The sequence below is a fragment of the Styela clava genome, chromosome 13, assembly GCF_964204865.1.
Source record: "Styela clava chromosome 13, kaStyClav1.hap1.2, whole genome shotgun sequence".
NCBI lineage: Eukaryota > Metazoa > Chordata > Ascidiacea > Stolidobranchia > Styelidae > Styela > Styela clava.
This window is the reverse complement of record NC_135262.1, coordinates 13,208,339-13,235,587: the sequence shown is the minus strand read 5'-3', so window position 1 is coordinate 13,235,587 and position 27,249 is coordinate 13,208,339. Positions and strand designations below refer to the sequence as shown.

The 27,249-nt window shown below is 34.1% G+C and overlaps 1 protein-coding gene, 1 long non-coding RNA gene and 2 pseudogenes across 2 annotated transcripts; 1 reads left to right on the top strand and 3 right to left on the bottom strand.

Annotated features, from left to right (window-relative positions):
* Window positions 1–94: 94 nt before the first annotated feature.
* Window positions 95–4,545, top strand: LOC144431260 (amine sulfotransferase-like; annotated as a pseudogene).
* Window positions 4,546–4,550: 5 nt separating this feature from the next.
* LOC144431258 (amine sulfotransferase-like) lies at window positions 4,551–6,850 on the bottom strand (annotated as a pseudogene).
* A 2,501-nt stretch (window positions 6,851–9,351) lies between these two features.
* On the bottom strand, window positions 9,352–10,849 carry LOC120332131 (uncharacterized). The gene is made up of 3 exons (XR_005568070.2): window positions 10,698–10,849; window positions 10,567–10,627; window positions 9,352–10,067 (listed from the first exon to the last, which is right to left on the bottom strand). It is a non-coding gene; the product is annotated as an uncharacterized LOC120332131 (long non-coding RNA).
* A 547-nt stretch (window positions 10,850–11,396) lies between these two features.
* On the bottom strand, window positions 11,397–26,310 carry LOC120332123 (uncharacterized). Its single transcript, XM_078119117.1, has 13 exons — window positions 25,897–26,310; window positions 23,848–23,987; window positions 23,052–23,216; window positions 21,757–21,920; window positions 19,344–19,481; window positions 18,390–18,482; window positions 17,948–17,976; window positions 15,966–16,009; window positions 15,648–15,689; window positions 15,190–15,264; window positions 14,135–14,277; window positions 13,538–13,657; window positions 11,397–13,071 (listed from the first exon to the last, which is right to left on the bottom strand). The coding sequence occupies exons 1-13, from the start codon at window positions 25,960–25,962 to the stop codon at window positions 12,911–12,913; spliced, it is 1,380 nt and encodes a 459-aa protein (XP_077975243.1). The 5' UTR covers window positions 25,963–26,310; the 3' UTR covers window positions 11,397–12,910.
* Between the last annotated feature and the right edge of the window lie 939 nt (window positions 26,311–27,249).

The following is a 27,249-nucleotide window of genomic DNA, read 5'->3' as shown; positions in this document are numbered from 1 at the left end:
GGTATATTTTATCTCTATTTCTGTAAAATAAAACAGCTGGCAAACGCGTTTATCCGCATTTCATTACAGTTTGAAATTTGAGAAACGGATGAATATTTCCACTCGGGGTATTAGTATCTGAGGTTACTTTTCCATAACCTTGCACGAAATAACCTCCCCCTTTATAAAGTTAGGATTGGGCTCCTAATTTCAACTGTTCAGTGCGATGAGGTTCGACGGGAGCCTAAATTGTATACCGGTATGTGTATTCCACTTGATTCTGGTCATTTATTTGTCAGAACATGCCAGTGCTAACAAAACAAATAAAATACAACAAACCTGGATCTTCGACACAAACCAATTCCGTTTCGTCAACTACAGTGCCAGTTAAATTTAGATAAATGGAAATAATAAAAGTGACTTTAAAAACAAATTACAAATGATTATATTATAGGAAATTTGTTTGGCCCTATAGGTATATATTCGATTCCCATGTTATGGAATGTAACCCCGATCTGGTCTCCATTAGAGGTCAATAAAGCACACAATGTATTGAATGCCAAATGTTTCGCAATCCAATCCGGATACAGATAAACTGAAAACACTCTTAACTCTTAATGCAGTAAAATCAGAATGGTATCAGAAGCACAATATATTTCAGCCTCCTCGGCGTAAACGAAAACATGCGTCATCAAATTGGTCGCTCACAAAGAAGGCTACATAGAACGAAGGCTTTATCGCTGTTGTGATAATAAAATGACTAATTTCGGAAAATACATGATATTAATATGAAGGGGTTAATAGTTACAATCCACATTTGCTACAGTATTATGTAAAGTGATACCCCAAATGCATAGGTTCCAAATGCACGTTTATTATTATGTAGTCCAAGTCCTTATTGTATCGTTCCGGTGCGCGCGACGTTCGTGTCAATATATTTGAGCATTGTTGTAGCTCACTTGTTATATGCCAGATAGATGGTCGAGCGCCTCACTGCCTAGTGGTAATTTAAATATATATATATATATGAAATTCAATTGATTTGCTTGAATTTAGCTTGATAGCATTACAAAAATAATTTTTGGACTGCTTCGAAATCAGGCAGGTATCGATAGAACGCAATGTCTTAAGTATTTCTCATACTCAGAATTGATTTCGATTACGAAATAATGACAAAAATGTTATGGGCATGATTTCCACAATTGCTATTTCGATTAGGATATTTTCAGTTGGTGGTTAATAAACGGTTTTCAGCAACACACATATCCAGTTATATTACTAAGTTACGTCATGAAATATGCTGGGAACGTGACCAGTGGTTTTATTTCTATCAGATTTGACATTTTCACTTTCGAAATTTGTCACCAAAAGCAAATCAATAGCAAACTTGGACACTGTCACGTCAATACAAAGAGAAGATTGAGTGCAATGTGTACAGGTTGTTGCTGGCTTCAAGTCTGCTAAATAAGAAAAAATCAAGTTTGAAAACGTGACTTAAAACCCTTGGCATATTTATCAAACATATGTATATATGTGTGAAAAGAGTCTATTTTCCATTTTATACCTCATGAGTTGCATGTACGGTTACACGTAAAATTCAGTTTATAAGATTCAAAGCAGCTCTAATAAATCACATCGCACGCATGGTCAGGGTCATCGGATTGAGAGTTTTTTGTAAGCAAGAATAGCTGTAAAGTATTTTTTATTCAAATTTTATCTTTTAATTAGTTTTTTTTCACTTAGATAGCAACTAAATAAATGTTAATAAAACGACGAATCGAAGCAACAACGTCCAATGAATAAATAACGACTTGGGAATTTGGACAATGAATAGATATGTACTTTTAACAACTCGTAGGATTTAAAAATATAACTAATCTATTTATTAAATATCATTTCATAATTCCTAAAACATAAATCAATAAATAAAATAGATAACTTGTCTTCGAAGGCTGTGAATTATATTATTACTTTATATTCTGTAACAACTTCGTTCATATTAATTTATAAGGTCACTGACATGGCCGACTTTATTGCTTCTTTACCCAAAGATATAAAACTTAAAGCAGAAGAAGTGAGTGAATTTATGAAAAATAGGATACAAAGACCACAGGTTTGGAAGAATGTTAAAGGTGTTCTGTATCACTCGATGGAAGCTGCAAAATATGCTTATGAGAATTGGACCCCTCGCAAAGGTGACGTTTTTGTTGTAACTTATCCTAAATGTGGAACAAATTGGGTTCGAGAAATTGTGAAGCAAATATATTTCATAAGAGACCAGAAATCGATGGATATCATGAACGAGAGATCAAATAACCCTTTACTTGCTGCAGAAGAGATATTTGATCAAGGTCCACCAGCTAAATTTATAGTTGCTGATTATTTTCCATGTCCCCGAATATTTTGCACTCACCTTCCAGAGGAATTGATGAATTTCAAGAAAATCAAAGAGATGGAGGCAAAAGTGATTTACGTTTATCGAAATCCTAAAGACATGGCAGTGTCTTACTTTCACTTTATGCAAAACACTCCATATGCATCCGAACTTGAACATCTTAGAACTAACGACTTTGAAACGTTTGTTCGACAATTAAAAGCTGGCTGCAACACTCAAGTGAACACTGCATCAAGTTTGTGGCTTATGAAGATTTGAAAAAAGATTTCCAAAGGGTCTGTCGAGAAATAGCAAAGTTTCTTGATGTGGAAAGAACAGATGATGAATTTTTCGAAATACAAAAGCGTTGTTCATTCGGCCAAATGAAAAGAAAATACAAAGAAACATTTTTAGGAAAACTGAATTTGTTCCGTAAAGGCGATGTTGGCGATTGGAAAAATTATTTCAGTGAAGCTCTTTCTAAAGAAATGGATAGAAAATTTCAAGCAGAAATGGCAGAAGTTGATATTGAGTTTCAATATGAGATAAATAACGAAATAGTAAATGAAAACAGAGCTCCAGATTGTGAATTGTAGTGGTCGACTCTTTCATTCTGCCTTGCTTGAAAATATCATGTCAAAATTAAAACATGTATTGCATTCTGTTCTGTGTTTTGCATATTTATATATATATAAGAGCGAAATACGTTGGAAGTCGTTTCTGTGTAATCGTAACTTGTATCTCGCCGTATCGCTTTTTATAAAACGAAAAACACCTATTTTTATTTTATAGCGAAATTTTCACAGTGTGTGTTTAATCGTAAATATATACTACTAGGTGTAATTCCAGTCTTTATGTGTGAAATTCAAAGTACCACATCTTTTGCTGTGTTTACGATTAATTCCGTTTCTTGCATATCGAGCACTTTCGTTTTTTCACAGTAAAGGTGTTCAAAATTATTTTTTAAAATTTCAATCTAAATTTACTAATAGTCAATAGGACTAGGAGTGATTTCGTTCAACATAGAATACATAACGGTCCAAAATACCCTTATCAGAATTATAATTATGTGATAAATCGAGAGTGCGCTGCGAGTCAGGTCACTGTGATGCAAGAAACCAGCGTGTGAGAGCAAACCTAATTTTCTGTGTCGTATTGTGGAAGCGCTGCAGTTTGATTTTTGCCAGTATTACCAAAAAAATAGAAACAATGTGGAGTTATAATCCATTGTCGTTATTTTTTATTATGTATGTAATGAGAAACTGAATGGATCATTTCCGAAGAAACCGTCATAGATTGAGATTGCGAAAACTCAACCCGAGTTTAACCCTCCCGGGCCTCTGATATTCGGTGAAAGCACTACCGCATGTACAACTGATGCAAAGTCTGTCCAGAATTCCATTTTTATGTCTATATTCATTGTTTCACTTAATAATTAGTTCATGAATTGATTAAAATACCGATATGGTTTAGTCAAAACCTCAGAGCAGAGAAAAACTGTGGCCCCCCGAAAGATGAGTGGACGTTCCGGTTTCTCTGGGTGAACCACACTCGGGCCACATTAGGGCTCAAATCATTAATAAAAACTATGCCCGTAAATCTTACTTAAATAATTACCACGTCGTTTATTTATCAAAAAAGCGCTGGTACAAAACAAGAATACAAAAATAAACGAGACGATAGTAAAATTGACAACCGAATTTTAAATAAATAATGCACAATCCCATTAGTAAGAGAGTCTATTGCAGCAATAGCAAGTACATATTGATAGTTACTGTGTATTTAATACTTTTAACCACTTATTGTTGAAAGTGCATGTTATTTTTCTGGAACAAGGTCGGCAATTCAATTCATTTCCTTTATGATATTTTTGTGCAACGTTATATGCGAAAAAGTTGATGACGTATTTCCCATCCTAGCTCAAGTGTTGATTGATCGTCTTTGTTTTGTCGTTTTTTGTTAGTTACACTTTGATTTCACCACGTATACTTGCATTGCGATTATAAGTGTATAGCGTTATCTGTTATTTAAATCATTTCGATTGTGCAAATTTACAATATTATACGAACATTTGGCATTACAATCTATTCTGTGCTCACTGACCTCTGAAGAGTCAGTTGGGGTTACTCCGCGTTAGCACGTTAAATAGTATTGGGTATACTAGACACGCAGAATGGGGTCCCCACTTTTTCTATACTTTTTCCACTGTGGTAGTTGAGATGAACGAAATAAAGGCACGCTATCCCAGGAAATCAGACTTTGGGAAGATTTGAATATACCGTATGCAAGTTGAGGTTCTAAGAGGTTCCCCAATATTTAACTAATAACAAAATTGAAAGCAGTTCGTCAAGTAGCAAAAGCAAAAAGTTTTTTTTCTTGTACCAACGACCCCGAATTGACAGAAAGACCCATAGCACTACCTCATGTTCAAGAATCAATTTAGAGAATACGATGAGAAAATTGTTCACGAAGAAAAACGTGCTTCAAGAGCCAATTTAATTTCAAATAAAGACTCTGCACGAAATTGAGGAATTAAAATTATATGCGCCTCTGATGAAATAAGAGGCAATTCGTACGGAATAAGTGAATTTATTATGAAAAGCAACATATTTCTCAATCAGCAAAAAGTTATCAGCAAATGCGTTCATATTACAATTTGCAATCTAGTTTTTCACTTTTGTGGACTTTTTCGTTATTTATCTCATACTGAAACGTGATATCGATACCTTCCATTTCTACTTTGAGTTTATTTTCCATTTCGTTAGAGAGAGCTTCAGTGAAATAATTTTTCCAATCGCCAACATCGCCTTTACGAAACATATTCATCTTTCCTAAAAAATGTGTTTACGTTTTTTCGTTTCATTTGGCCGAATGAACAGTTTTGTTCTATTTTCAAAAATTCATCATCTGTTCTCTCCACACCAAGCAACTTAGACAGCTCTCGAGCGACACCTTGAAAATCCTTTTTCAAATCTTCGTATGCTACAAACTTGATACAGTTTTCACCCTTGTGTTGCAACCAGCCTTCAATATGATAAGGATACCATTCTCCTTCTGGAGTAGAATCCCATTTTTCACCTTTTATCAATTGTCGGACAAATTCTTCAAAGTCTTTAGGTCTAAGATGTTCAAGTTCGGATGCATACGGAGTGTTTTGCAAAAAGTGGAAGTAAGACACTGCCATGTCTTTAGGATTTCGATAAACGTAAATCACTTTTGCCTCCATCTCTTCGATTTTCTTAAAATTCATCAATTCCTCTGGAAGGTGCGTGCAAAATATTCGGGGACATGGAAAATAATCAGCAACTATAAGTTTAGCTGGTGGACCTTGATCAAATATCTCTTGTGCAGCAAGTAAAGGGTTGTTTGATCTCTCATTCATGATATCCATCGATTTCTGGTCTCTTATGAAATATATTTGTTTCACAATTTCTCGAACCCAATTTGTTCCACATTTAGGATAAGTTACAACAAAAACGTCACCCTTGCGAGGGGTCCAATTCTCATAAGCATATTTGGCAGTTTCCATCGAGTAAACCGGAACACCTTTAACATTCATCCAAACCTGTGGTCTTAGTACCCTGGTTTTCATGAATTCTCTTACTTCTTCTGCTTTACGTCTTATATCCTCAGAAAAAGAGGCAACAAAGTCTGCCATGCTTCTTGATTTTTTGAATTTTTGCAAGTGCTGTGATGAAAAGCTACTTATCTATGCGTGAAGTATACTATATATATTGTGCAAATTTTCATTCCTTAGCTTAATAAAGCAATTGGTGAACAAAACATTGAGTGAGCAGTAATATGTGTTAGCATTTACACTGACAAATCACATATATATATATCGGTGGTAATAATCTAATCTCTCTATATATAATGCTGTTTTTATGTCGACAAAATGGTACTCCTGTAGCATGCGAACCAAGATGGCGGACACCGGATCGCAGTATTTGTACCAGGTTAGAGTTAGGCCATAATTTTATTCCAATTTTCCTTATTTTAGTTCTATTACGAGTTCGGGTACTAGCCCTAACCTGGTACACATACAACGTTCCGGTGTCCGCCATCTTGGTTCACATACTACGGGAGTACCGACAAAATAGTCATATTTCGAGCAAGGACACTATGATAGCAATTCATAAATCACATGGATTAGAACTGTTCGCATGTCGCTAATTTGACGTCACTATAAGATTGCTAACAGGTTGTAAAAAAGGGGCCGAAAAAGTGTAACGTTTTTATAATTAGTCCATGCTTGAATTTCAATTTTTGCAAGGGTGACGAAAACCGGTGCACGTCATAATCATTTGGCGAACGACAACTTCGCTTTTTAGCTAAATTGCAGATTTCGTGCCGCCGTTTCCGACATTCTAAAAGATACTTTTGTAATTTTAGTCTAAAAACTACGTAGCAGCTGACAAAATAGCTCTGCTCATGTTAAATTATGATGTAATTTGCTTTACCCACATATTGCGCGATTGTAAAACTGGCGTAAGAAGACATGCGAATTTTATTTTGGAAATAATAGACATCGATTGTTTTATTAAGAAGTTTGGTTTGAGTGCTGTATCCGAAAGGCATGTCATTTAATGCCTGAGTAAATAGTCCTTCTATGTATTTTATATTTTTAGGTTCGTAGTTGTACAATGAACTACAATGTACTACGACTATAGTAAGGCCCTAGAAGACCCATCAAAGATTCTATACTGCCCCGTGCATTGCCATTTCTAAATTCACCTTTTCTAATTTTGCCAGAGGCTATATATTAGTTGTTTGTATACTGACACGATTACAGCAGAAAAGCAATTAAAACAATTCACTTGAAGATTATCACAATAACTTTTTTCAAATTATAAGATATTTGATGAGATTAACAACAGCAAGTTCATCGTTTTCCATACTTTCCCAACATTTTATTCAAATGCTAATATTTTTTTCTATTTATATACTATACTTAATATAAATATTTAAGTCTGATCCTCAATCAATTACAGCGAGCCATAATATCCCGGTTTCGTGTATATATAGTATCCGATTGCTGTTGGTAAATCGATCGATGTTAGTCGTTTCGTTAAAAATTAACTTCAGGTCATAATCCCAAACGTATTAAGTATATGTTGCAGCAATAAAAGTACCCCACACGCGATATGCGGATAAAAACTGCTACGAACAGGCAATTCTCTATTATGTAGATATAGGCTTGCACGTAATTGACAAAAATCAATTTCGTAATTACGACCAAATCGATTACGTAATGACCCCGTAATTGCGATATTTTTTCACGCATTTAAACCTATCATAACAACCAATGGAATCCACTTCTTTTCCGAATGGGACATCAAAGTTTGATTTTCATATTTCTGGCAGTACTACACGCCGGCGACAGATGTTAAAGACAACTATCAAGGAGTGAATTAAAATTAATTTTATTCTGATTTTTATCTGTTGTGTTAGCTTTGATTTTCCTTTATCACCTTCGCAAATTAACCGTCCCAATTTTTTGGGATCAATTTTATCATTACCGACACTGGTATACGGATATTTATGAAACGATAATTGACTTTTTTTTAAATCGACCTTCGTATTAAATAAATAAACATTTCGAGTTTCTAATTTATTAATCAACGACGAGGGTATTCTCTCGTTTGATTATACTCGCGCTTGCCTCACGACGCGAAGACTTATTGCACCGTTTTTAACATTATTAGACTTTACTAGTTAGTTAGCATTTTATAATAATTATTGAAGCCGACTTATTGACGATATTTAGAAATCCATGCTTCATTTTACATTAAATCATTTCACGGCCTAAGTGTTATAACATTATGTGCGATAAATTTAAGTACCGTACTTATATGACATGCCTTCTCCGAGAATACAAAGTTAACAATGCATTTTGTGACATTTATTTTGCACTCACGAAAAAATTAACTTATTTTTCTACAAGTCGACGATCCTATCTGCCATGATTGACACAAGTTTGGTCGAGTGCCGGTGGTATTCGAGTCGACGATAAAATCAAAATAAGTTGCCGCATTTGGTAAAGACAGTTAATCATATTTGGCCGAAATATTGCGAGGCATTGTGGAAAACATATCGAGCAAGGCCAAGACTGGACAGGTATATAACGATAAAACCGGTAACAGAACATCAAGATTGTGTAATAGAAACTGGATCTCGCACAGAATAAACACACTGACTCGTACTTGATTATATTTGATAGTGGTTAAATTGAGAATATTGAACTGTTAAGGACAAAAAGTTGATCGTCAAAATTCTTTATCTCGTTGCCTTGGTTAAATATAATCCAATGATCAGGACATTTCCAATTAAATACTGTACAAAGATAGTTATACATTTAGGCTACAATTTAGCTTTTTTAAAATTTGAATCGTGCATTGTGGTGGGGAATTCCCACTATTTAAACACGAGTAACTATAAAAATAGAATAGAATTCTGGATTCGATAAGTATTTTAGAACAGTGGTTCCAACCGCCGGTCCGCAAATGATTTTTACATGTCCGCGGGAAACCCCGTCGCTTAGTTGTTTCTCTGCTGATATGCTTTCGCCGCAATCGCCACAAGGTGCCGCTACTTTTTATTCTAATCACGTCTTCGCACACGAAAAACGAATCGCATGAAGTCCACAGAGAATTTTGAAATAAATAAAAGTAATAGCCTTTCAGCGAAAAAATAAATCTTTCGCCACTGAAAATTTCAAAGCAATTGGTCCAGTAATCAAAGAGAAAAACGACTTTTTAATAACGATAAAATTTCGTGTCGAAGAACAAGAACAACGTAAGAGAGCTATGCTCAAATATATGGACACGTCGCAAGGTGCCGCTATTTTTTCTTCTGACACATAAAAAACGAATCTCCTGAAATCCACAGAAATATTTGAAGTAAGTAAAAATAATAGCTTTCTGGTATAAAATCTATCTTTGACCACTGAAAATTACAAAGCAATTGGTCCAGTATTCGACGAAAGAGGAAGGCGATTTTATCATGACGAAGGAGAAGAAGAACAAGAACGACAACATAATATTGAAACAATCGTTATGTCCACTGACGTATCCAATAATAACAAAACGATCCATAGCTCCACTTACGTGTCCTATAAGAATAGCAATGGTGCATTACAAAATATAAACATTAATTAAGAAAGGTACAAGGCTAGTAATGGTTCATTATAATTAAAAATAAGTTCACGAAAATTTTAGGAATCGAACGCCCTGATCCGAAGTTACGTTCAGACTGAAAGTTGATTGATTGTGTGTGTATGAGCAAGAGTGTGAAATATCCTTTGAAACTAGCAATCCAATCATTCCATCCAACTGCCTATTTTGAGAGATATCGTAGTACTGAGAGTTACATGGATAAAAAAGTCATCGATCAGAATCCATTTAGCTCATGAATTTCAGTGAGGTCCATTTGAAAATACATATGAGAGAACAACTAAATGGAAAAACATATCCAGACCTATCATCTGCATCTTGACTGATTTCATTCAGCATAAAATTCATGACGTCAGACACGGGACTTTTAATCTGTCACCTATTATTTTCAATTAAATGAAGTTATTTTATTCTTAAAACTTTATAATATCTGAAATTTTTGGTTGCTCTTCAATTTTCACATAAATTGAATAGCACACTTCTTCCATCATCTCAACTTGATCGATCAAGCTTGCAAGTGTAGCCTTGACATCTGCTTTAATCTGTATAATATTTTGACATAATACATTAGTTTACTATTTTACTCTTTGTTTGATAATTTATTTTTTTTGCTATACCTTTTGATTTTCTGCGGATTTTGATTTTTCACTTCATCGCTTACGGTTTTCTCTGAAATTGTATACAGTATATATACAGGGTGTCTCAAAAGTAAGGAATACACTTTTAATTTTGATTTGCTTTTCAGGTACTCGTCATAGCGCGTTCATTTTTTTAGGAAACATAGTATGGATTACTAGTAAAATTAAGGTATTGTTTGCATTTTTCATCAACCAACAGAATGACAAGAGATTGTTCCAAGAAATGAGGAGCAAAATTGCTGTTTGGCAAGAAGCATATAAATCGCTTAGAAGCGTTTAGCATGAAAAATTGACAGCAATATGAAAAATTACTAAAAATTAATTCGTTTTTGATATATATAAATTTTAAAAATCCATATTTATTTATAAAAGATTCCCAAGAGAATTAAGAATCGTAACAAACCGGAATCTTCGATACAACTAATTCCTCTTCGTCAACTACTGTGCCAGGATGATTTTAAAATCTAAATGAATTGAAAATAATAAATGTGACTTTAAAAACAAATTACAAACAATTATAATGTACAGTAATACCCCAAATGCATAGGTTCTATCTGCGTTCATCACCAGCAGTCCCGCGTATTCATTATCCTGGAAATGCAAAAAAAGAGATTAACCATCGATAATAAATTTTAATTGCCCGAGTAAGCTCTTACCTTGGTATTCCCTTGTTACGTCACAATTATACAATATCAGGTGACTGATATCGTTTGATTAAGTTCGTGGAAAGACAAATACTTCATTTTTTCCGGAGTCCTACGGGATATGGTATTTCACTCCGAATTTTTCTGTTTCTTCTTAATTAAATGAAACGCTGCTTTTTTGTTCCATTTGTCAGACCGTATTTTCCTCGGCCTCGGTAGTCCAAGTCCTTATTTTATCGGTCCCGATGCGCGACTTTCGTGTCGATATATTTGAGCATTGCTCTCTTGTTATATGCTGGATTTTCATTACGTCTCTGAAACTTATTGATAAATCAAACAACTCACGGGTTATTTTTTTGCTATGGAAGCTTCAGCTTGGTCGCAGTACTAAAAAAAGTCGCAACCAGTACATGACAGCGCATTTCCTTTCATTCATTTCAATATTTCGTTGCAGGTTAGCGAGTACATTTATTTTCCTGTAGCAAGTGCGCATACACTACCCTGTAGTAGGTTGTAGAACGAATCCCCGTGAGTCGTGACTGAGACTGCATTTCTGAATTCGGACACACACATTCCCAAAAGAAGTATGGAAAAGATTATCGAGCATTTATTTGGTCAAAGCAATTCATTTTCAACTTCAAGTGTATCTTAATTCTCCTTCATAGTTGTTGTAAATCATTGAAGAAAGAGGCACATCATGCATATCATAAAAAACGACCAATCTGTCAAATGAATCCCATCACTGTTTCTCTCAATCACCTGTTTCCGGATCATGTTGAGTAAAAAACTCCAAGTCATAGGGGAAATACGACCTATTTCAAAAAACTAAAAGAGAACTAAATCATTGTTTCACTCAATCAACCAATTATGGATCATCTCCAAGTACAAAACAAGTCATAGTAAAAAAGCAAACTAAAAAAAGCAAAATAAAATAGACCTAAAAGCACCATACTTAAAGTGAATACCAGTAACTAAATTTTATCATCTATTGCCATGTATCCCGCAATGGCCACGCCTAAGTGCAGAATTAACGATGTACAGTAAGGACTATTGAATAACTATGACTTAGTACATGAAAATAAGCATTAAGTAAAATGATTATAATTCGGAAATATGCACCGATATCCACTATTTGAATAACGCTAATAGTCTTTTTAAAAGGGAATGATAGTTTCGATTTCAATGGCTTCGAATTTGTGCATTTGAAGAAAAATTTGTAAACTAAAGTTCAATTCGATATGTATTTCGGAAATTGGGTTAGTGAATCAAATAACCAAAAAAACGAGAATATCGGTCAGAGACCGAAGACTTATCGATCGAAAGTTAGGGGATCTCCAAAACAGCGCTCTTACTCCATAGTGACACCTTGTGTCCCATCACTAATTAATAAATAACTCGCTTATTATACGACATAATTCATCCAAAATCAATAGGCTTCTGGTACGACATATGATGAATGCACATGCAAAATCTGAAGCAGATTCAATCTCGTTTTTGTGAGATATCGCGTGCATCTAACAGACAGACAAATACCTATCAACATACTTACTGATTAAAATCAATAAGTAATAAAGGAACGCAGTGTGAAACAGGTATTTAAAAGTGGAACACAGGACAAATATCACAACCATTCCAATATATTCACCATCAAATGTCCTGGTTATAATCTGGAAAAGTATGGATTGCCCTTGCGAAATAGCTGCGTAAAATGACGCTGGGGCACTTAGGATTCGAGTCTTATGATGAGCAATCATAACATGAGAAATTCTCATAAACTCAGTATGAGTGAGTGAGCAAAGTTGTTGTTTTTTCCAGTTTATACCATTAGCACAATAATTAAGTTTAAATATATTGCGAAATTGATGGAATGGCCTATTTTAGGTGAGAAATATAGATGATTTAGTTAATTTTTTTTTGTGAATTTGAGATCATTGCTTTGTGCAGGTGGAAAATCAGTTTACAGTCAATGATGGATTCAGTACATATTCAGTACTTTTTTTTTATTTAACTAAAATGAAAATAAGCATGAAAAACAAGTAAAGAAAATAGTAATTAGAAAAAGTAAAAAAAATATGGCACAAAAAAAAAATGAAACAGTCTTGACTAGACTTCAGCCCTTCCATTTTCACATAATTTTTTATCAATGATTTCTCTAAGATAGTTCATCTCGAAATTTTCGAAAATTCTTCTAAATTCTCCCAATCTTAAGGTAGGATTAATCTGAACAGACCTTTTAAAGATGGCCATCGCTTTTTCATGAGTACCTGAAATAGGATGATAAATGATTTTAAATTATTTAAAATATTCCATAATTCTTTTGAGTATTTTAAGTAGTTGACCATGTTACATAACTGAGCTGAAAACTTGTTTATTTTAAATAAAATCCACCTTTTTTAACAGAACGTTATTAGGGGGATAAGATTTATATATTTATCCCGGGGATAGAAAATACGATTTACTCATATGGCAAACCATGGCCCCTCGTCAGGGCGGGTATGGGATTAGTTAGCCATTTATTCGTAGCATGGACTTGATGAATGTTAAATTATGGATACCTTTATCAATTAGTAATATAAACAAAAAACGAGACTACGACTACTATTTAACTCAAACCTCCAGCCTGTAAACACATCACTAGATTCTCACCAAATTGTCAGCACAAGTGACAATGAATAACAAAATGTTAACGACATTAAAATGAAATAACTATTCTATAACATCCATTTTTACTTTGCGGTTTTCCAAGAATGTCTTCAAGGCTTTGTGTTCTCTGCCTCAACAATGTATGACCAACTTTACTCAAATGTGATAATGTAATTTCATCTGCAATCTCCATCAATACATCATATCCTGAAACAGTTTACAATTGAATCAACATGAGAAAGAATTTCATATTTATTGCACATAGTCGTGAGTTCCATGTTGGCTATAGGTTAACTAGTTATTCGTTTCAGATGTATTGACTTGATAGCGGAAGAAATTTTCTTGCAGATACCTAATATCCCTTGTCGGGATGCGAATCTGCACAAGGTAAAAACAGAGGTGTGTGACCGGAAATGTATTACCAAGCCTTAGCATGATGAGCCAAAAGCCCAGCCAGAAAAAAATATATAGCTTGATTTTCCGTGGAAAAAAGTACTACAGTAAATCAAGTAATTTTGTATTCATTACTCAAAAAAGGCGTCAACTGTATTCGATATACTGTTAGTATCAAAAATTTAAGTCTTTAAATTCCGAAAAGTTTCAGTTAGATATATATATTTGCTGTGTGAAAAATCAGTGAGTCCATTATAAATATACAAATGTGAGAGATATTGTTCTACCCACGTTGATTTTTCTCAACTTCTGTAAGACGCCGTGGTTGTACATCTGCAACTTCATTGCGTTGAAGCTGTTCTCCTTGTGGCTGGATTGGTGGAATTGCTCGATTTTCATAATAATTGAAAGGTTGTGCATTAACGTCATTATTTCTGTAAAAATTGAAAACCTGATTCACAATTCATATCTACTGGACTGGTGCTATGGTTTAGGTCAGGGGTGTGCAAACTAAGGTCCGCCGGCCAAATGCGGCCCGCAGAGAATTGCCAATTGTGTGCCCACAAAAAGAGTTTTTAGTTGAGGTAATCTGGTACGTATGAGCAATTCCAATCTCTTTGACTTGCAGCAAAATCTATACCAGTACCCGAGTGCTACTGTCATATTAGCAAATTTAGCTAGCAAAATTCTGTTGCAAAATACAGAATATTATAAAAATGTGTTTCTCACTGTATTCGTTTAAAGTCTGTTTGACAATAAATTTGAATAGTGGTGTATAGCTTGTATCTGCCCCTCTTGTGATAAAGATCGCACACCCCTGGTTTAGGTCATAGCTACCCAACTATTTCTACCAAAGATCCGTATGTAAAATTTTAAAATTACTGGGGTCCGGTAAATACTTTTCTCATTGGTCTAAATATATTTTGGTGCCTTCAACTGTGAGGTTGAAGAGGATAAAAATGGATAGTGGAAAACAAAGTTACCGCAAAAATAGACACCATCAACATGCATCGTTAATCAAGACAGAGCTATTTGTAGTGTTTATCATGGTATTATAATGGTAAAAATTTGAATAAAGACTTCTCGATTCTCATATCCAAGGTTTATGGGGCTAATGCTGCAAAATGAAGAATCAGATGCAGTCCAAATAGAATACTTATAGGATCAGGCCTCAAACCACAGTCTGTCAGTTCACTAGCCATGATTAAGGTCAAATATCCTTTCTATCGGAAAAATAAATATATCAAAGAAAAATATCCCAATTATCTGACAATGTCTGAGAAGCAAAATTCAAATAGGGACGTTTGAAAAAAACAGTTTACCACATTTTGAATTGAAACACTTACTCATTAACATTGTAGGCTTCAGCAAGATTATCAGGCGGAACTTTTACTTCGATTGTATCTAATTCCATAGCAGTTCTATGAATAACATAAAATAATTGTTAAAAAATATGTCTAGTGGAGATTTAACAGGAATATTTGTTTACTAAAAATGCTCAATTATGTGAGAAGTTCGGTAGACAACTTCGGTATAAGACTTGAACATAAAAAAAACGTTTTGTTCAAAATTGAATTGCTGAATAATAAATTACAACTCCTGGTCAAATATGCATCGAAAAGATAAATCCTTAACAAACACTGATTTGTTTCAGTTTTGTTACATTCACTTCCCGCACATTTCCCACAATGATTAGTATGGTATTTATCGTTTTTTGAATTTGTACTTAGACTCAAAGAAAAAATCATTGATAATATGAATTATTCAAACTTAATGTACAATTGGAATATTTCAAAAATCTCACATATCATCTACTAAAATCGAAGAATTTTCCTCTTTGAGCACACTGAAAATAAAATAAAATAATGTGTTGTGAACAAGGCACTATACAAACTGCCATGGAGAAGTAAAGATAAGTAAGAAGCTATTTTGTTTGGAAAAGCTATTTTGTTTGAAACTTATCGTTTTGCTATTGCCTACCCAATTCATTAAACCATGGGTAGAGGGGTGGGGCATGGAGTTTGAATCAGAGATCCGTGATGTTTAATGCATCAACTGCTAAGACATTATAATTTTATAACTCTATAAAAGTACATCAATATTATAAGGTATAAGAGATTACCCAGAGGTATATTTTTCAGGTCTTAATATTGGTTGAACAAACATCTGAAAAATAAAATTGAACATGAATTGAAGAAAGGCTGATATTCATAGCTATATGACAAGGATAGCGAACTTTTGCTGTTGAATGGGTCACTCCTTGTCAGCTTTCCTGATTTTGTAATCAGAAAATCTTCGTTTTTATTTTCTTTAATGCTGATTATGGAGTCAAATTAAACTTATACCAACATATATTCTATTATAAAAAGAATGTGGGTCATATATCTGCAATTGCCTTATTACCAAGTTTTCACTAATGATTTTGTCACTAAAATATGAGTAAATTTTTTAGAATTAATCTTAGTTTGATGGGTCATCAGAAATAAAGTAACAAGTCACCTTGTGACTCGTGGTCGTGGGTTAGTAGTTCACCATCTCTGCTATATGATCTACAGCAGAGTGGTTCAAAACCTCAAAATTTCCATTCCCTTCTAAAACAGTCTCCGCGCTTACACACTCGTTAAAAGAGTCGACTTTTTTGTTGCATAAAATATTCAATTCATGACAGCTACAAGAATCTAAAATCTCCTTCAATATCAATATAATGTCGAACTAACTCGCAGTTGCGTCAAAATAACAACATTACAACTCTAAAATACCATGTGGTTCATGTCAATCTGTTTACATAAAAATATGAGATAAAAAATGCCTCATTGCATTTAGTTTTGATACTTATTTTCCTACGAATTCATTATCGCCGTTAAAAAAATCTGTAGGGTACAATTAAATACATTGAATACATACATACAAACAATCAAAAATACATATTCATCATTTCAAAATCCCTGCGGAACAAGTTTTTCGAAGAATAATGATGATTTTTCTGTTGCGCAAAATAATCAATCCGTGTCCATGTCCATATGGGCATATTTAAAATGTCTTGCTGTATTAATTTAATTGTCTCCAATTTAACCTGCGGTTGCGTCGACAAAATAAATGCATGACTACTCTAAAATACCACAACAATCTGTGGCATAAAAATGTGTTTTAAACTGCCTAGTATAAGTATTTTTGCCATTTTGCGAATTCCACAAATCTGAGCTGTACTTGCAACACTGACGGCGCTCTATCGCAATGCTGCCACTCAGATAATTTTTAAGATAGAAGCGTTATAAAAATCCCTAAGTCTGCCTTAAAATCTTGTGGAGTAAAATTCATTTTAGTTCAATAAAAATTGCTTGTAAATACTTTAATTAATTATCTTATATATCATCATGACTCAGGAAAATACGTGTTTCCAATCTAAAACACTAGGGTATTAACACTAAAATTTTTGAACAGCAATTTGAAGTAATGGATAAAAACGTAAACCCTGCACACAATTGACTGTGTTTCGATTTTAGTGACGGTATGGTTCCTAACGCCGACCAAGCACAATGTGTGCCTTAGGCTCACAAAATTTTGCGATTTACCATGCCTAGATAAGTGCTTTGATCTGTCTCGGGCCTCCTACATCAAAACTTTTATTTTTTACGGTTTTATTTTTCATATTTTATTTCATATTGCCGCTTTTCAATTAAAAAATATGTGTCGCAGTTTCACTCCTTTACTTGTCATTAGCATCTCGCCGCCAGCGATGAATTTATAATAACTCTCAATGGAGTCACAATTGTGTGAGAGTACAAAAATAAAGTAATTATTATCGATGTAATGTAATGGCACAAATTTGAAGGAAATATGTGATTTGGGGAGAATAAACACCAACGTAAGGAGTTTACGGCCTAAATAACATGTCACGCTGATAAAAACAATCGTCAATTGTAGCAAAATGCTAACCCACAAGTTATTAGCGACTTTTTCCGCTTTCCAAAAATTTCAAAAGGGGTGGCCTTTTCCCCCGGCTGCTTTTGAAGAATATTATTTGTGAATCATTTATTAGCTGTAATAACCAGAAATTATCTAGTTTTGCAGAATTTAATGAACATATCACATTAATAATCCCACCTGTGCAACCTTTCCATTACATTGACACCCTGCAAAAAAGTATACTGGATAAAAAAAGTTTAAAAAAGAGCATAATAGGTTTTGGTAGAAAGTTCATAGATGCAATGTGATAATTTTGCTTCCTAATGATATGTTGAGTATAAGATGACTTCTCTAAGGTTATGACCATCTTCAATTATTTTATCTTCTGTTATGCTAATTATTGGGTTTAAATAAACTTATACCTATTCGATTAAATTTTTATGGTAAACATCTTGTGTATAATTAAGACAGCTGTCAAATATTGCTATTAATAAATATTGTAAAAGTAACATGATCTCTTTCAACGTAATAGTGAGTATATTTGTGAGCTTTCGTTAGATCATGGTCTAACTTCTTCAAACAATACAAGATATAACTAACTAGCGATTGATTGGTTTAAATATCAAAGAATGATACTTACAATTATACTTTTTGTTTAAACAAACAAGCAATGCTGTCAATCCAATAACAGCTAAAATTACAGTAGTAGCAGTAATAGTTTCCAAAACTGGCACTGTAAAATAGGGTTATGAAAAAATTATGCTACTTACAATACACACTAATGACTTCAGAGCATAAAAGAACAAAGCAATTTCTGTTAATTTGATGTTCAATAAAAGTCTTTTGTTTATTATACTAATCATTCCATCTTTTTAATTATGTGAACCTAGGTAAATAAGTAAAGAGAAAGCCATTATTGTAAGATACCAGCAAATCGAAACGTTCTTCGTAAATAAAATAACAAAATCGTAAACTTACTTATTACTATCACTTAATAGTTTTAGATAAGGTAGGCATATTAACTAATAACAGTGAATGACTGAATTAACTTGATAGCTATATTGATAATCAAACAATTTCCTTCTACTAAATATAATTTCGTAAATTGGTTATGCAATATGCCAATATTGCGGAGACCCTCCATAAAGAAATTTAAGAACTCTAAATGGAATGAATAACAGAACTCATTAATTTTTCAATTACTTTGGCAAGAATAAAGGAAATTCATTTAACAAACATCTGTTTGTGTATGATTGTACCCAAAAGTTTCAGTAATCTGGGACGCTTTGCACGCAAGTTTCGTTCTCTATAGAATATGTTCAAAATTACTTGGTTTCTTTCTGTTCGGGGTCACCCTATACCTGCACCATAAGAAAGAATACCGGTAGTCTTTAAACGATACCCAATTGTTCGGTAAAGTTATAATGATACCTATCAGTGCAGAGAATATACAATACATAAATGGGTACTTAAACATATGCATATAACATATAAACAAATACTTCATAAATAATTGAGATCGCTGAAAAATATATATTTTTTATATTAGAAATGCTTTTCTTTTCACTGCACTGATATCATTAGAAGTATGTACCTGTAACTACTTCCATGTTTGCAAATGAGACATCAGTTGAATCGGATGTTTGTTTGAAATAGGCAGTTGGAGATGCAGAAAACTCATTAGCAGTAGTTTGACGATAAACATCTTTTTCTTTCAACTCAGTACCGGTACCTGCAAATGTTATACCAGTAAGATTGATGTTGATAGTGATATTGATGTTATGACGAGTTCATTTTTTTGTACAAAATCAATAAAAACAGGTTCTTATTTCAAAAAATTATGCTGAAATTATAGCTCTATAACATTAGATTATATGATAAAAATAATTTAATTGTCATATTTGCTAGTGTTTGTCACTGAATAAACTACATTTACATGATACAATTAATATAAATCTAATATATATAACCAATCACAGTTCTAGTCATAAGCTATGGAGCATGTTACTCATTTATTGTGATAATCTTGCGTCAAAACAAGGATGACATTCTAAGAAGGGGTTTGCAGAAACTTGTGCGAACTTCCTCAATCCTTGCAAATGGATTTGGAATGGAAAATGAAGGTTTGACTGATGACGTTATAAACGATATATTTTACAATAGTCGAATATAGGAAATCAAGCATGTTCCAGTTAAAAAAAAAGTTTTGTAACACCAACCACACAACAACAATTACCACAACAAATTGATACAGTTTCTGATTCCAAACATGGAGTGTCAATAAAAAGCACCAAATGTGCTTTATTAATGAAAAGTTTTCAGTTATATTTGAGGACACCTCTGCATAAATGAAAACCCAGTATAAGCCTATTTGATTAATTATTATTACACCGAATATCCAAGTTGAATACGAAATTTTAGTCCTAATTTAAGTTTATCATATGTATTTAATAAAAATCTGTCAAAATTGATGGTTTTCGTTATCAAGAATGATAATAATAACAAGAGTCAATGTGAAAAATTTCCAGACAGAACTTGATCTAAAGTTTTTCACAAATCACAATACTCAAATATAGCAAGAAAAGAATGATGCAATGATAAATAATGACTTGAAAATATGGTGTGTCTAGGGCGATAAATAGGTTTGTATCATTGTATTGAAAGAAGATCATGTGACACTATCTTACAAATTTTCTGCTTGAATTATATGACGCACCAATAAAACAAGGCAAACAATGAAAAAATTATCTACTGCACTAACTGTATGTTTATTTATTTGTTATATCATTCTATATCTCAAACTGTTTAGGGACACATACATATCTGTGCAATATTAATTCTTTTAATCAAATTACGTAACAAGTACTGACTGACATACAAAGAGCTGGAATTAAATACAGAAAACAATGACATATTACATTAGTCAGGCATAGAAAATACCAATACAAGTTCTAGATCACATTTTCATTGCTATGTCATCACAGAAGCCGTGTCCATATTGAAGTGGGTTTTTGCTATGAAGTTTACGAATATTCTAATCTAAAAAACTAAGTCGACTTCATGTGAATAATTCATCAAAAAGCATAAAATAAAATTTCTCAGAAAATTTATTTGATACCCGGACAAATGATAAAAGAGTGTAATAAAAAAAAGCCACAAATTATCCAAAAACCACCACCTAGCCATACCACAGATCAATACACCACATGAATATAATATGTTTCACTTTCTCACTCTCTCTGGTTACTGCTACTGTGGTGTTGGATTGTTGCAGCATCAAGTAGTCGTATTTGATTCAATATTATTGCCTACATGCGATAAATCAATTTTGTTTTAATTTTGATTCAATTCCTTCTTCACATACCATCACACTTTTGATTACCCTGTGTAGGTTCACAAGTTTGAATCCACTTGGAGATAATATATGTATTGGATTGCTGGACCACGATAGGAGGTAAATATAAATGCAGGTCGGCTATGTCTTCCTCCACCATCAAGTCCAGGCATCTGATTCACTTATTTTGTTATTATTATTTTTATATTATGTGTTTTCTGGTTGACAAAATTATAAATTCTCTGTTCTCTCTCTCTATCTTCAAATCGATGCTATTTATAGAACAAGCCTTTTCCGGTGACGCATGCATTAGGCAATGCCAGGCATTAGAGCATTGCATCAATATTACCAATCAGAAATACCAGAAAACCAGTTATGTGAGAGGCGTTCATGCCCAAATCGTGGCATGATGCCTGATAAAAATTGGCCGTTAAGCTTTCATCATGTGTGCAAGAACAGCCCTAGTATTTTAACAGGTAGTGCGCATTTTCCGGGTACTTATGGCATTTGAAAAAGTTCAAACGAAAGCAAAGGCACCTAATTTGTTAGAATCTGCCGAGCTAGGGCACTTTCTCACTTTTTTTTTAACTGCGAGGCAACTTCGCATCATAATTTCCCTAGAGTGAACACTGTTGTTAGGTATTTCAAATTGAGAGTTGAAACTGTTGCTTACTACTGTGAATGGAAGAAGACTTTATCATTTCTGCTGTACTTGTATAGACGAAAGCTTCTGTCGAATGGGTGCTAGATGATGTTTGTTGTATCCCTTTCTGAGTTGGATTTACAATCTTCTCACATCTGATATACACTTTTTTATAGCCTTCTGGACACTCACACCTGCAAAAATGAATTTGATATTGTTTATTCATCGCTACCACCTGTGCGTGTGTATCTGAATCTGACTCTACATCGGATTAAGATTAGGACTTCGGATATTTATTATTGATGTGACCAAGATTAAATAAAACTATGCAAAAATGTATAATATTTTAACCGCAATGGATGAGGTGTCACGCAAGACTGTCAAGTTAGATTTACCATTTTGGCTAAGTGTAGCAGCCAATGACACAATCAACTTCATACCAATTACTGTTGCTCTCTTACTAAACTTCTCTATTTTCAATTACTGGTTTATGGAGAATTTGTGAAAACAGCCAGATATGAAAGAATTCTATGATACGGAAATTTATGATGGAATATATAGAATTTATGCTGCTGAATGCTGGGACCTGAATGTATAAATAATACAAGAGTGGAAAAACTAAACTAAAAGTGAAGTGGATTAGTAATTGGAGGGTTAGGCGGAATAAAACCTTGATGGCGCTCCGGTGTATAGTATGTGTACCAAGATGGCGCACAACCTGAACCCTAACCTGGTACACATACTATGTTCAGGTTGTGCGCCATTTTGATGCACATACTTAGGGAGCACCACCTTGAGATCAAATCACATGCCCACCACGCCACCCAAGGTGTATTAAATTGGGTAGGCAGTGCCCAACCGAAAAGATTCTGGCCCTTACAAAAAATGAAGAAGTTGACTACATAATACTGGCAGCTTGTGCAGAGCTTTTTCAGGGCAAAAGCCATATAAATATGTTGTATAAAAAAGTTTCAACAGCAGAATTAGTATAAAAATTAGGTGGGAAGGTGCTATCAAGTAATTCAAATGAAGCGCAATAGGGTGGCCCAATCAAAATGATGCATGATCGTAAAATGGAAAATATTGAATAAGTATCTACCTGAAATTTATATTATAAAACTGATAATCTGAATGATTTAGTTTGTAAAGTACATGTTATTTTATATGATGATCACTACTTTGAGAATATCTTTTATATAAATTTATAATATATTAGAATCAAATATATACAATTCATATTTATTCAGTATGAATATGACATATAGATCATATATAAGCATGGCAAGAGCGGATTAAAGGTATCAGATGAAAAAAATTACACATACCTTGCCTTTGAAGTGGGTGAACCACCAACAGCAACCATATGTGACATACATGCCGTGGAATCTGTGTAGCATTTTACTTGATTATGTGGTTCAAAATCCACATATGTTTTTTTGTGATCATTGTATTCACAAGGAACGCAATTTGTTGAATTTGGGTTTCCAGTTCTAAACATAGATAAAAATAAAAATAGCAATTATTTATTTATGTTTTTTAATATTTGGCGCTTATTTGAGCCTTTTTCTCCAAACAAAGCACCGGTTAACACAAACAATGATATATACAGATAAGAAGTACTATATGTAAGATGTCATAATTTATTTTATTTTTTTAACTTTCCATTCGGCGATACTAACCCAACATTCTTACATCCCGGCCATCACAGCAAAAAGAAATATAAACGCAAATTGAAGAGAAAAAAGAATAATGAAGTTTCATATAACATAAAATGAAAACCCCTCAACACATCAAAAAGTTAACATTATAAAATAAACTGTGAGAGGAAACCTGCAAGGGTTTCAAAACAAGAGGCGAATGTTAAAATTAAAAATGGGCTCTGAGGATATTCATTTCTAATTTAAGACCGGGGGGGTCATTGTCAAAAGAGTTTCAAATCACTTCATTTGCATCAGTTGTGGGGGGGGGGGAAGAGGTACTAGATTTGAGCGCAACAACTCCTAACACTTACCGTACTTTGTTACCCAATCCTATAAAATTCCCGACATTACAGGTAAATTTTACAATGTTCTACAATTTTTCATTTCGTTCGAGAAAATAAATGTATGAAATTGAAACTACCTGCAATCCGCTGCTACATAAGTTCCCATTGGACACATACAACAATTATGCCCATCATCTGTTGTGTAAAAGCTCGCCTGAGTTTGATCTGGTGAAAAATGGCTGCATTCGGGTATCATACGCAATGGGTTCTTGATTGTCTGTTATATGAGTGGAAAGATATAAAAGATAATATTTCCTATTTATCCCAAAAGGGAGAAAAAATGATGAAAGACATCTTGAATGACAGATGATTCAGTAACTAATCATCAGTTACATGTGCCAAATATTGGGCTAATAAACAAAAAAAATTGTGACTCGGCAGTGTGGAGCATCATGCTAAGCGTTGGGATTATGATTGCCATCACACTGGATCTGATAACTGGATACCAGTAAATGGAGTTATCAGATGTGGTTCACTTGACCTTGTACTAGTACGAAGCCTAAGACAAACAACAAGAACGGGACATTGATTACATAACACCGCCGTCGGGTGCGGAAGTAAAATATAGACGGTGGAATACTGGAGTAAGAAATATTTGGACAAAAACTTGGAAAGCCGGACGAATATAAACCCTACTAAGAAGATACGTACAAACTTAAACCAAAACGATGCTGTTGGGTACAGTCCGATACGATAAAGATCACATCAGATCATGCTGGCCTGCGTGGAGTTTTTCATGGAAAAGTGATCGAAGCTGGGGCTAACATAAACAGTCAAACGTCAAATGTAACAGATATTTGATGATGGATTCCATAAAAAAGAATGAATTTTGATTAAATCTGAAGTTGGAACGCCAGGGCGTGAAATGCCCTCGTCAATTTTACTTTGCTTGTTGTTGTTTTCTTTTATGATGCTTTTATTATTGTTGTTTATCGTTCGGCAGACTATTAGTTGAGTGCATTAGTAATTAAATTAATTTTATTACATATTGTACATTGCTTGTTTGTTTGCATTCTACAATTCTCTTTATTTCCTTGTACGAATATAGTAGAAATTACACTCCATGTTGAAACTCCACATCCACACCCAAGTATCTACACCCGAATTATCTTTCATGTCTCTCTTTTTTTAGTTTTACTCCAATGTGTTGTCTGGGGCAGTGGGGTAAGTCTGTAAGTGGGCACGTGCGCCAGGACGTCCCAAATCTTTTTCAGATTTTGCCCACTGTCCTGATTTCCCGTACATTTGTTTGTTTTGCCATGTATTGTTTTGTTGTATTGGGAAATTAAAATAAACTCTTACACTTACTTATTTACTTACCGGTACCACGACATTTAAAGCGGTCTTACTACTTACTGAATACAGCGCGAAACACCGCAAAGAGCGCAAAACAGAGGGAAACAGCGCAAAACAGTGTGAAAACAGCACAAAACAGAGGGAAACAGTGTGAAGCAGAAAAAAATTTTGCAATGAGTTCGGGGCACCTTGTTTTGAGTTGGAGTACCACGGCAGCAAATTAAAAACACAAACCAACGTATGTAGCCAGTAATGCTGTAATGGCAGGTTGCCCCTGCTGGTGACACATTTTGGGTACCATAATTTAGGACATTTTCCATATGGATATGGTTGGCTTTAGGGTTAGGGTTAGGTAAAGAGGGACCTCCAGAAGTATGTGCACCAAGATGGCGCACAACCTGAAAATAGTATGTGTGTGTGTGTGTAGCGGATTCAGGTTGTGTGACATATTGCTGCACATACTTCTGGAGCACCAAAAAGGTAGATAAAATTTCGCATGATGACCTATAATCCGGTACATAACCTAAATATGCCGGAAATAGCGCCATAAAACCATGGCGAGAGGCGCCATGGTTCTTTCGTGGCAGGAGGTGGTAATAACTGCGTCTCCTGTTTTGCGCTGTTTCCCTCTGTTTTGCGCTGGTTTCCTTCTGTTTCGCGCTATTTTGCGCTCTTTGCGGTGTTTCGCGCTGTATTCAGTAAGTAGTAAGACCCCATTTAAAGTGCCTTGGTTACAGGGTTATGTCCGCCATGCTATGTCCCACATAAAATAGCCACGATTTACCGGTACCAGCCCTGAATACAGGAATACGTATAAACTCTTAACTTACCAGGCAAAAGCAGATGTGAAAGCCCATTGACAGCATCAAAGCAAAAAGACAAGAAAAATAACCCATGTGCAATTTGCTATGCGGTACGGAATGTCTGCTCAGTAGTTAATAGGCTAGAGACTCAGAGATTTTATTTTACTCTGCAAAGTTTTCTTGTTCACACTATCTAGGCTACGCCCTTATCGAACTTTCTGAAATATCGCCTAATGTAAGTATTCCGTACGTCTCGTGATAGCAAGAAAAAAAATACATGGGAAATCCCCCGGTGAAACCGAGTAAACCGTATTATCAAGTGCGAATACGGAGGTGTCGATATTCTATAGGTCGTTAAAGATTTACGCCTTCGAATTGAATTCTTGGACATTTCACGGCGCAGTGATTGCGCGTTAGTGGAGCGTCCGCGTCCTCTACAAAATTAAAAAAATGTGATATATAACGGATGTTTTCCCGAGCATCGATTTCCTTGTTTATTCTACACGCAGTGGACCTATGGTCGATATGGATCGTTTTGTTATTAAGTTGTTGTTATTGGACACGTAGTGGGCATAACGATCGTTTTGTTGTTCTTGTTCATTGACAAGTTTTGAAAGAAATCGCTTTTCTCTTTGATTACTGGACCAATTGCTTTGAAATTTTCAGTGGTTAAAGATAGAATTTTTTTCCAGAAGGCTATTACTTTTATTTATTTCAAAATTTATTGTAGTAGTAGTAGTAGTAGTAGTAGTATTTTATTTCGTCAACAATGTCAAAATCAAAATACAACATACAACATTTCAAAATTAATTTCCAAGGCATTGTGACGAGGCTGTGACGAAGCGACCGTTAGGTCATCGAGTCAGTCACAGCCTTTAAAAAAATATAAAATTACCATTTTTTAAACGAAATTGAGCTGAAGTAGCATACACCGAAAATAAATTAACAAAACTAACAGAGAGGAAAACAAAAACAAAAGAAAAAACAAAACTCAATTGAATATGTTCAAACCATACTATGGGGGATGGCATGTACACAGTATAATTCAAGCCTAACCAACTGGAATAATGGTCTTTTACAGTTAATGTTCTATAGTAGAGTCGTATGTTTCACGAAAAAGGGACTCTAGCTTCGCTTTAAATACTAGTTCGATACATTGAGTGGCATGTAAAATCGTTAGAGTGACTCAGACAGGAAACAAATTACAATAAACTGTGCAGTAATAATTAGAGGTATGACATCATCAAAATTGTCAATTGAAGCCTTGAATTTGAAAATTCTGTAAATACAATCGTGAATTTTAGAGTATCCATTCTTGATATAATAGTGGTTTTGGTGTTGTTCTGTTGGAAAATAACACAAGAAAACGTTGAAATAAAA

Excerpts from the sequence above, each read along its gene's own strand:
- LOC120332123 (XM_078119117.1), bottom strand. The coding sequence starts at position 25,962 with ATGGGTTATTTTTCTTGTCTTTTTGCTTTGATGCTGTCAATGGGCTTT. Across the intron at positions 19,482-21,756 it reads GTCTTCTTCCATTCACAGTA|GTACCGGTACTGAGTTGAAA; the intron begins GTAAGCAACAGT and ends TAACATTTGCAG. Across the intron at positions 14,278-15,189 it reads GAAGCCTACAATGTTAATGA|AAATAATGACGTTAATGCAC; the intron begins GTAAGTGTTTCA and ends CAATTTTTACAG.